The 11,679-nt window shown below is 42.2% G+C and overlaps 1 protein-coding gene and 1 long non-coding RNA gene across 2 annotated transcripts; one reads left to right on the top strand and one right to left on the bottom strand.

Annotated features, from left to right (window-relative positions):
* Nucleotides 1–772: 772 nt before the first annotated feature.
* On the bottom strand, nt 773–7,315 carry pfkmb (phosphofructokinase, muscle b). The gene is given in 24 exon segments (XM_069155003.1): nt 773–1,034; nt 1,546–1,651; nt 1,766–1,865; nt 1,967–2,078; nt 2,171–2,232; nt 2,327–2,491; nt 2,574–2,726; nt 2,891–2,978; nt 3,101–3,171; nt 3,284–3,430; nt 3,515–3,578; nt 3,673–3,737; nt 3,848–3,973; nt 4,073–4,165; nt 4,244–4,339; nt 4,424–4,532; nt 4,814–4,858; nt 4,950–5,115; nt 5,245–5,434; nt 5,657–5,734; nt 6,010–6,083; nt 7,034–7,242; nt 7,244–7,275; nt 7,277–7,315. Coding segments are annotated over 24 exon segments (2,532 nt in total). The 3' UTR covers nt 773–892.
* Nucleotides 6,461–10,036, top strand: LOC138201478 (uncharacterized). The gene is made up of 3 exons (XR_011178489.1): nt 6,461–6,526; nt 6,995–7,252; nt 8,477–10,036. It is a non-coding gene; the product is annotated as an uncharacterized lncRNA (long non-coding RNA).
* Nucleotides 10,037–11,679: the final 1,643 nt, after the last annotated feature.

Genomic DNA, 11,679 nt, shown 5'->3' with positions numbered 1-11,679 from the left:
AAATATCTCTGCGAACCAATCCGACCGCACATCCGGTTTCAGCCGGAAACGCGAGGACTTATGGGTATCGTAGTTTTATGATCATGGCGACGCATACTTTCCGTTATAAACCTAGATAGTGTAATATTGACTTGAATAACTCATTGTAAACTAATTAAATGAATAATATATTCTATATTATAAATAGTCTAAGTAGTAATATGAATTTGTATTCATAAAATCATGGCAACACACAAAAAAGTAGTGTATTACAGGTATTATTTTGTATATGTCTGGTACTTTGTAATTAGGTTCTACTGTGTTCTCCTAGTTGTACTACATTATTATAATTATTAGTAACAATCAAAGTGCACAAACTGTTTTCATGTTGATTCTAAAATCAGCTTGGTTTTCTGATTTCCTTTACTGAATAGAAGACTTTTCACTTTCGTACATAGTTTTAATCATTATAAATCTTATGCCCATAGATTATATAAGAAATGGGCAGGGAACAGGAGAGGACAAGAGGAGGAAAAATTAAATGTACGATGGCTTTAATTAGCAGATGCTTATGTTGTCCGTATTTTCCGCAGCTCTTTTTCTCAGTTTAGCTGCATCGCTTGTTTTTTCCGTTATATAGAGGGTATGGCTGAGGCTGGCCTCATCTAATCAGACACATCAACCATTTCAAAGTACCACACACACACTGAAAAAGTCTTGATCAGTTCAGTTAACTTAAAAACCTTGTATTATTTTTGGTGTAACTGTTTTCTGTGAAAACAATCAAGTGCAATTTTTGAGTGAGTTTTTATTTTAGTATCTTTATTAATATTGCACTCTCCTGACACAGTTTACAAAGTGCTTTAAAAGAAGACAGTCAGGTCACATCGAGTCCTAAAATAATCAGAGAAGGCTACTGAGGACCCAACACTCTCTTCTTGATGACGTGTTCCAAGGCAGCCTTTTCACAGGTTTCCAGGTTGATCTCATACTTGGCCAGGATTTTCAAGATGGGCCTCATGCTGAGCCACCACTGCGTCTTTGGAATACGATGTCTGAAGAGGGAAACAATCATTAATGAAAAGAGGACAACAAGATCTCAACTTATCAAGGCCAGTGAAGTAAAATTCTTGATGTAAGATATTGGAGTTAAGAAATTTCCGACCACTAGAGGGCAGAAAAACTCTGAGTCTGCTTTTAACAGCAACCAGACCTACACGGGCAAATGACTGAAAGGCAATATTTACTTATGTTTTAGTGTTGGTTTAGTATTCTTGCTTTATCATTCAATTTAATTCACATCTTTATCATTTTGCAAACAATTTTTTGTAAATAAATATATGAATATAGTGAATGGTTTTCTTTCATTGTGTCCAATTGAGAAAAAGAATGAGCAGAAAGCTTCTTGCTAAGAGGCAGTGTTGATTATTAAGCAGAACAAATGGTATTAGCAGCCCTCGACTTAAGAGTCTTAAGGTTTCAAAAATATTGCTCAAAGCTTTAAATTAACTTAAATACTTGGGTAAAACTAGAAAATATACTCAAATAATTGAACTGATGACTCACTCGAAGTCCGTCTGATCTTTAAGTTCCTCCAGAGCCGTGAAAACCAGAGATCTCTTCTTCATGCCCAACACACAGGCTGAATCCGGAGAGTTGGCAAAGATGCGACCTGAAGATGTTTGAGTTTAAAAAACAGAAGACACATTAGCAGAGGGAGCACTGAGGGTCAGAACGGCAGAAGTCAATGCAGCATTTTGTGCTTTGAGTGACGTCAAGTCCTCACCGTGTCTGTAGCATTCCTTCAGCTTGTCAGTCAACCAGAGGACGGACTTGATGCCCATCTTTGTGCCAAAGTTCCTGTCGAAGGGACTGGGAGTTCCACCCTAAAAATAAAGAATAGATTTGATTTTGTTTAGGGTATTGAATTGGCTGTAAATAATGAGTCTGTGCACAAAAAACTGAAGATCTGCATTGAGTTTCACACCTGCTGCATATGTCCAAGTACGTTCTTTCTGCAGTCAAACACACCCTTCCCCTCCTCTGAGTACAGGTTGAAGATGAAGTCAGTGGTGTAGTTTGCATTGCACCTTTCATTTCTAAAACAAAAGTAGAAGAACAGATGGCATATGACAGGGAACAGTGTAAAGGTGATTATATTATTAAAAAGAGGACGATTGCCCATTCAAACCTGAGAATGAGTCCTCTCTTCACCGTGGTCTTCATCTTCTCCACCAGATGTTCCACATTCACCTACAAACAAACCAACTATCAGGTCAACTAAAAGTTTAAAAAGCATCTCTCTGATTCTCTTTTTTTTTTTACATTCATAAAAAGACAGGCAGACCTCCAGGTCATGAATGTTGAAATGCTCTTCATAAATGTAGGCAGCGTCAGCTCCAGATGCCAGTCCAGCCATGGTCGCCAGGTAGCCGCAGTATCCTCCCATCGTCTCGACAATGAACACTCTTCTCTTGGTTCCAGCGGCGGATTGTTTGATCCTGTCACATGTCTGAAAAACGTAGACGCATGACAGGAGGCTAATGTAGTCGCCGTTATTTCGGGATCGTCTTGTGTTTCTGAGTGAACTCTACCATGGTGATGGTGTTGAGGGCGGTGTCAGCGCCGATACTGAAGTCAGATCCAGGAACGTTGTTGGACACGGTAGCGGGAACAACGACGATAGGAATGCACAGTTCCTCATACTTCTCTCTGGCTTGCACCATCTGCAGACCTCCTACGAACGCCTGGTGGGAGGAAAACGGAGTAACGAGTGACTTTCAATAACTTTCACATGAGTGTTGTGAATATTATCACAGATCAACTTGCACGTTGTCAAAGTCTTTTTTGGAAACGGCGTTGTATAGCAGTTTACCAGCAACGTTATCAAAGTGTCCGTAATGCTGCTCACCTCAAAGCCTCCAATAATAATAATAGCATGAATGTTAAACTTTGTGATGCTCAGACTGATCTCCTCCATGAAGTCTTGTGGCAGGGACCTTCATAACAGGAAAAACACATTATAGGAGATTATATCCTGTGTTTATTCAAGTCAACACACACTTAAAAACATTGACTACGACTTCACTGGTCAACAGAGATGTCTGTGGAAACGCTTCACCTCTTAGTGCCCAGCACGGAGCCCCCCTTCCCGGTCCATCCCCCCACTTCAGACCAACCAATGGGCTCAATCTGTGCAGGGACAGAGTGTGAGCTCTAACATATGTACAGGTCGTGCGTTGTCATGGTAAAGCTGGTTAACAGTAAACGGCCTCTCTTGGTTATGTGTGTGTAAAAACTTTACCATGCCGTGGGCCAAGCCGTCGAAGCTGTCGTGCACTGCCAACATCTGGTGACCCTGGAGGAGCCCGACCCTGACAGCTGAACGGACGGCAGCGTTCATCCCAGCGCACGGAGCGCCCACGTTTAGTATGGCGATGTTGATGTTACGCTGGTCATGACACATACAATATATTTTCCAGTGAGCTGTAATAACAGAGAGACAATTAATCTGTAACAAAATGTGCTTCCTGACCTTCACATCTGGGCGGTGCACATGGGCCAGCATTTTGTAAGTGTTCCAGTTGTTCTCAAAGCTCCTGCGGTCAAACATCACAAAAACGTACCGACGTGTGAAACTCACCACGACACATGAAGAATTTCAGATGGACAACAATAAGGTGCATGCCTCACTTTCCCCTGAGCTTCACGGCATCTTCGAACCGCCCCTCGGCCATCGCTGTCGTGACATCTTTAGTCTGGTAAAGAAAAGAAAAAAATTAGGCCATATATAGATTATCACACATAAACGCACCTGTGAAGAGCCTGTGTATGATTTGTTGTGTGTATATCTTTAGGATTGATTCACCACTTGCACACACTCCATGAGAGGCAGCCGGACGGCCATGTTTCCAGACAAGCTGACCACACATGCCGGCGTGTCCGGAGTGGCCTCCAGTAGAGCCATGACTGACTCTATGCCCATCCTGCTCGCCTGAGTTATGACAAAACGAAAGAGCAGGAGAGGCATTAATAAAAATAAGATCAACCTGTGAGTAATTATAACCATTATATACATTTATTGAGGTGTTACCAGGATCCTATCGAAGGCGGAGGGGGTTCCTCCTCTCTGCACATGGCCCAGGATGGTGGTGCGGGTGTCGAAGCTCAGTTTCTTTGATACCAACTGGGCAGACAGACAGTGTGTGAGCGGTCTGCCGGACATGAACGGAGCCTATATGTGCTGTTATGTTACAGAACCGACCTGTTTGATGTCATCACAGGTGATCGCTTTACCGCTGCGATCGATCGCTCCCTCTGCAACAATGATGATATTCAAACGGGAGCCGCGGCCTCGTTGCTACGAGAGACAGAGTGAAACTTTAAGATCAACATTCACTTTGTGTTTTTGAAGTCAGATGAATGTGAGAGAAACACATTTTACATCTGTCAGTCTTCTGCAGAGATGCTCCTCCCATCCGTCATCTGGGGGCATCTCAGGGATGAACACCCAGTCAGCGCCGCAGGCCAGAGCTGTCACCAGAGCCAGATACCTGCAGGCGGCGGGTTTAGAGTAGACTTGTGTAGATTATTTTCAGATGGACCTCCAGAAAACTAATGAGAAGGAGTGACTTTAGCTAACAACACCGAGATATCTGGTGGAAAAAAGATTTTGAGTTTGTATTTCATGAGAAGTTGAATGAGAGTCTGAACGTTTTTTTGGAGCTGACCTCACCAAGGCGCTGACCGCACCACGGCGTGTTTCATAGCAGTGGCACTCGGTGGTATTGCAGTTTAAGGCACTTCCACATTGGCACACACCAGCTGTACTCACCCACAGTGTCTGCCCATCACCTCCAGGATGAAGGTCCTCTGGTGACTGCAGAACAACACAGTGTTTCATGAAAATCAACAGTTAGCCATCAGTCGATTTCTCTGTCCATCTTCCAGATGTATAATTCATACAGTACCTCTGTGCGGTGGTGGTGATGGCGTCCACTATCTCGATGATCCGATGCAAGGCGGAGTCGGTGCCGATGGTCATGTCAGTGCCGCAGAAGTCGTTGTCAATGGAGCCCACCATGCCGACAATATTGAGGTGGGAGGAGCTCTTGGCTTCATTTTGCGTGATCTTTCCTGAGCACACGTGAAGAAGACAACAGCCTCAGGTACCCACACGCTGACCGCACCATGGCGTGTTTCATAGCAGCTTCACATGTACGTCGTGCAGCTGGAGACGGAGCACTGTGGGGTCGCGCCTCTCACCAGCTTTCACCAGGTCTACCAGCAGCTCGCCCCACTCCGTCCTGAACTGGTTGGCGCCCGTCAGACTGCCGTCGCCTCCGATCACACACAGGTTGGTGATGCCCAGCTTGACTAGGTTGCAGGCGGCCTTGGTGCGGCCCTCCTTGGTGCGGAAGTCCTGACAGCGGGCGCTTCCGATCACAGTCCCGCCCTGGTGTCAGGCGAGGAGGAGGCAGATGAGGAGACGGAGGGGAGTGAGATGAAACTCAAGAACTCCTGTCTGAAGTTCATTAAGTCCTGCTATTTAATGAACCTTGGCATTTAACTGACCACTTGACCGACAGTGCTGTACTGTGTGACCAGCTGATTTCACTCAGCAGAGATAATAAACAAGCAGATAAACACGTTTCAGCTTCCTCGCGTTTGCTCTCACCAGCTGGAGCATCATCGACACACTCTCCCAAGTCGCAGGGCGGATGTTGTCTCCTCCATCCACCAGACCTTGGTAACCCTGAGGACAAACAACAACAACAACAACAACAACAACATCACCTCCTTCTAAAGGACTCAGGAAGAAGCTGTGGTCTTAATAATACAGGCATATTTTTTACTTTGGCAGCTTTTTCAGTCTTTCAAAAGTTTTGCTGATCAGAAGCCAAAGGAGTGTTTGTTGCTGTTTATGATATTGTTAAAAAAAATATCTTTCAGGTTTTTGAGTGTTGGACAGCCAAAATAGCACTTTTATACATATATATCAAATAAAAGAAATATAAACGCATCATTTACCTCATGGACAAAATACACCTTGGCTCCAGTGTACAGTCCGACTCGAACCGCGGCCCTCACCGCTGCGTTCATACCTGCAGAAACACAGCGTGGGAATGTGTTGGTGTGAGCATATTCATTCATATAAATGACAACTGTTGTGACTGTGCTCGGGAGTTTTTGCACTTTGACATATTTTATGAACTTATATGAGCTTTTTGAGTTCATTGCTGTCAGCTGTAAACGTCAGACTGTGCAGATGTCTGAGAGTTAGCGTGGTAACCTGAGCTGGGGTGTTTTGATAGGTTACTTAAAGGACAAGATGCGGATAGATTAACTGTGAGGGCGCCAAGAGCATCTCCACTTACTGAGAGGAAGAGCGGGACGGCCGCTCTGGCTCGACCTGTCCACTTTACAAACACACGACAGAAAGGTCATGGCTCTAAAATTAGCCCCCATAACAGACACAGCTCTGCAGAGGTGGAAGAGAAAGACGAAGAAACCTGGACTTTAAAGAAGATTATATAAAAGAAGAAAGGTAAGAGGTGGCCGGGTTTATATTTACTTTAATCTTAAGGTTTTGTAATGTTCAGACAGACGATCGCTGTGTCGTATACTGAGACTACAGTGTTGCATGGGGTCAGTGACACCTGCCAAAGGTCACGGTGCACATATTCCTCATCAAGTTAAAGGTCAGAGGACCGTCAACTCCTGGTGAAGTAATTCTTGCCGTCCTTTTAAATAAGTTAGCTCCATGAGTAGACGGCTAGCCGGGAAATCATCAGTGATTATGAGTAATAAAAATATTACGAGTAGTTTGATTTGATTTAAAAAGGAGCTGCAAACATGATTGAATGTGGCTGTAAAGAAGTGGCTGGACTCAAGAGTTCCACTTTGGACTTTTCTTTACTCTCCTTGCATCTCAAGTTTGTCTTTATTTGACATTAAACACTGCTGCAGGGTCACGAAATAGTGAATTCACACACCAGATCCTTTCAACACACAGCAGCTGTGCATGCCTCGAACCCTGAAACCATCCACTCACCCTGGGCGTCACCTCCGGACGTCAGCACGGCGATCGCCCGACCCGCTCCCAACTTGTTGGCGTCAGTGTGAACCGGTGGTGCCATTGTCCTGGTTCTGGTTCTGGAGCTGAAACGGGCTGAGAGAAATTGGCCCTGAGTGTAAAAAGCGCTGCGACCCTGCTGTGACTGTGGAGCAGAAGGACCCTCTCACCTCTGACTCAGCCCGACTGCTATGGAAAGTAAGAGCAGTTGCAAAGGCGCCACAGCTTAACTATCCTCTTGGCAGACATGGAGGCACACATACCTGCATTCAGACACACACACACACACACACACACACACACACACACACACACACACACACACACACACACACAAGTGTACAAGTGTACAGTGCCCATTGAAGATATTAACCCCCCCCCACACACACACACATACACACACACTGCTGTCACTTTTGTAATTTTTCAGATTTTATTGTTTTAAAACAATAAATCAGTGGATATATTTTTCACAAATATCATCAGAAATCTACATAAAGTTTAATTATACAACATGCAAATTAATATGTTGATAATGATATCTGCTTTGCACGTGCACAATTTTTTTTCCCATTTCAAGATGTATGAGAGAAAAGCAGTTTTCTACAGGTTCAGGATTGTATTGAAGTCTGGACAATCTTTATATTCGATTTAAATTCTTGATTTAAATTCTTCTATGTTTATCTCAGGATTTATGTTTGTTCTCATCTTACTGAAATACTTGAGCTTCACTTTTGCTCTTGAATTTCTCCACATTTATGTGCAGTTTTAAATGAACACAGACTATTTATAGCCGTGCCATTAAAACATTTGCTGAATTAAAAATTAAAAAGAGAAAAATCTTCTATTATGTTTCATATTTTCCTCATGCTACATTACTGTGTCCCTATCTCAGTTCTTGTCCTTCTTATGGAGGTTTTTGGGGTGTTTTTTGCCATAAATACTAATAACAGTTATATTTTATGATTGTTTGTGACTGGACTCTCCATTTAAAAACAACCTTCGCACTTGTTATTTAGAGGTGTCATGTGTAAGGTTTTCTGTATCGCATGTTTTATGTGCACATAAAAACAAATCCCACTAACATCCGCTGTGAGTCAGTGTTGTTGCTATTAGGGTACAATATTAAATATTAAAATCTGCTTTGACAATAACTGGTACAAATCATTATCTGTACAGCAGCAAATATACACTGTTATTGATTACAGTGTGGTAAAGTTGATCTAATGTTTGTTATTTCTGTATTTGATGTCTTTCACTGTAACTTGTTGTTTTCTTTAATTTAAATTTTAATGTTTTAATCATTTTTAATCGTCTTTTCCTGGTGTGTTTCTTCTGCTCGATGTGTTGATGCTTTTAATGTTTCTACCCACGAGGAACCCTCTAAAACGGGTAGTTGACTGTCTTCTACTGAATTCACAGTCGGTCTTACCATCATCTCCCGCTGAGTCCGAACGTGAAGACGTCTTGCTTTCACACTCGGGTGCAGAGAGGTCATCACCTCCTGCGGAGGGAGAACGACACCACGTTACCCAAACTGTGATGCAGCCTCAGTTTGACTCGTCAGTTTTAATGATACACAACTCGCTCTGAAGTGCACTCACACGACAGACCCTCTCTACAAAAAGACGACCCGCTCCAGCATCATCCCATTTAATTGTTTTCACAGCATTTGTGCCCGCTTCCTCTATCTGCGCTCTGCAGGTTCCTCCCACTGGCCTTATCTCGTCTTGTGCTACGAGCTGCAGCTGATACGCTCAACACTTAGATATGAATACTGAGAGGAGAAAAAAAAGAAAGGAAAGCACGTAAATATATTTCTGTTTCGTTATTTATTTGACAAAAACAGCCTCCTGTGAGTTCAGCCCATCAGACATGTCCAGTTCAATACAGCGCCGACAGCACCGCTGGGTATTCTGCATCGATGGCTCAAAGCCAATAACTCACACAGCAATTTGTACTCGTTTGTAATTGTTGTACACAGCGAAGTTTTAACCCTCGACACCCTTGTGAAGAAACTGTCAGCCACTCTCCAACATTTCTAATTGACTCCTCTTCCAGCAGCAGACACATTACATCTTGTTAGTCTGGTCTTCACGTCTGGAATCCTGAATCAGATCAGTAATCAGATACAGCAATGGACTACAACTCAATGTGTGTGTGTGTGTGTGTGTGTGTGTGTGTGTGTGTGTGTGTGTGTGTGTGTGTGTGTGTGTGTCTGGAGGAGGTCTGCTCTCTATGGAAGTCATTTAAGTACCAGAAAACATAACACTTTATTATGTCTTACGTTGTACTGAATTATATTATGGAGACCAGGGACAGTTGTAACACTATTTGTCAATTGTTCCCGATAAATCCAAAAGCATTTACACTGAATTAGCAAATTTGTAAAGTTACAAACTTCAATGTGTTGACCACTTAAACTAAATATGTCAGTGGTTTTATGAAATATGTACCGGTTGCAAAATTGATTTTAAATACTGTCGTTCCACTGTTACAACTGTACCATGGTACACTGGGACGGTTGTAACATGACTAAAATATATATAATTAATCAATCAAATACTCAAAATGAAAGACATGATCTGTCATTTATGTTAAATTGGCCCATATTTTGGACCAAATGCATTGATAATGATATTGTAGGGATGAAAAATATATTCAGTTTGTGTATGCTTGTAGGTTTGTGAAACATAAATGAAACTAAACTGAACTTGGTTGTATCAGCAGCCATGTTTTCAGCTCCTGTGACTCATGATAGAGATTTATATTTGTATCTTACAAAACAGGGATTCTAATAATGCTTGTCTGTTTGTGGATAGTATCAAAAATAAAATAAAATACATCTGATAAACAAAGCTTTTGCTGTAATCAAGAAGACAAAAGCATGTATCAAGCCTGTCTCTGATTGGAGGTATTGCAGGTGTTCCTACTGTATCTTGTATATGTGCAAAAAACAAACAAACACATGAAACTCTAACACCGCCAAATAAATCAAATAAAAGCACAAAGTGGGTGGTGTCAGTTAGTGATATTGATGCATGTGTAAATTGATTAAAGATGGAAAGAGTCAATGAAACAACCGTGAGAGGCTTCGGCTCATCTGTTGCAGGCAGCTCATCGAAGTGGCCTTTAAATAGATATCTATAAAAGGAGCCCCTCTCCTTCTTCACCACCATTACTATGAAACTGCACAGTCATCCCTACAACTGAACTTGTCAAACCATGTCAGGCTTTTGTATTTACGACCTGGAAACGCATGACAGTTTACCCCAAAACAACGCTGCAGCCACAAAAATCCAATTAACATTAAAAAGTAGCCCAAACTGAAGCAAACAACCGCCACAAACACACCATAATGCAACATATCCATGCCGCTTTGTATACCTTGACCTTTCTTTCTGAGCCAGAGCAGCAAACAGACCAGCAGGGAGACGGCGAGCAGCCACTGGGCCGTGAGGCCGGCCGGGTACCACATCCTCACGGAGCCACTGGCCCCGGGAAACCCCTCCAGAGCCGATCTGTATTAATAGCTTTGATATCATTTCTTCATTGTGGAGTGACGGCCTTCATTGTTAAAGCACGCCGGGTAATCAGATACGACCCGCCGGCGTCCGGGACCATCTGAGGTCAGCATCATCTGCAGAAAAAAACTGAAAAAAATACTGTTTAATACTGTAAAATGATAATATCAAGTTTATCACAAAAGGTTTTCAGTTTTCTGATGTGGCAGTTTGTGCGCATGGAAGCCACACGTGCTAACAAATTAGCAAACTAACGTGATGCAGGAAATGTGAAGTCACATGAGGTCTTAGGGAAGATCAACGTTTTCCTCAGACGTGGGATAATATCTTAATTATGAGGACAAATGCTATATGACTAGAATTACAATATACTACCTTAACATCCAAAAATAAATTAATTTCCATGACGGACGTGGTGAAAACCACAAGAGGGCGCCGTTGATACAAACTCTTCTCGGTGCTGTTTGTCCTCCAAAAGAAATTGTAGTGCTTCTATGACTTCCTGTATCTATTTCAAATTAAAAGCCCATGTTTCAAAGTAAAAGCCCCATAATGTTTCAAGCATGGTCCAGCCATTGGTTTTGACTTTGTCTTGTTATTCTAATAATTAAGAGTTATACCTTTGATTAAATACATGTATGTTGTGGACATCAATAATATCTTTAGTATCTTAGTATTTTTATTCACTGTAGAAATTCAGAATGTAATATTTTTATGAGAGCACTTTTTTCCCACTTCAAGCTTTACTTTTAGAGGAAAACTATTAGACAGATGATAGTTACATAAAATTATTGCCTACAGACATATTTTAATTCATTATGGTGCCTTATATTGCTGGAAAATTACTTTAATAAATGAAGATTTCTTAACTCTAACAGGACTTAAAGGAAACAGAACAGCCCAGCCTCACTGATCCTACAGTTTATATTAACTTGACAAACTTGATTTAAACAGTTAATAAGCTCCTTTTACTGTCTGTCTCCAGACTCAGTGTGTATGACAGTACGGTCGCATCAGGTAAAGTGGGTTCAACGTTTTTTTAACCACAGACAGCCGGCAGACAGCGAGCTGCAGTGTGACCGACACCACTCTCATACCAGA

Source organism: Embiotoca jacksoni, unplaced genomic scaffold (assembly GCF_022577435.1).
Source record: "Embiotoca jacksoni isolate LCO1_2020_lvr unplaced genomic scaffold, fEmbJac1.0.p SCAF_1, whole genome shotgun sequence".
Classification (NCBI taxonomy): Eukaryota; Metazoa; Chordata; class Actinopteri; family Embiotocidae; genus Embiotoca; species Embiotoca jacksoni.
The sequence above is the reverse complement of the archived record's forward strand: the minus strand, read 5'-3'. Positions and strand labels throughout refer to the sequence as shown.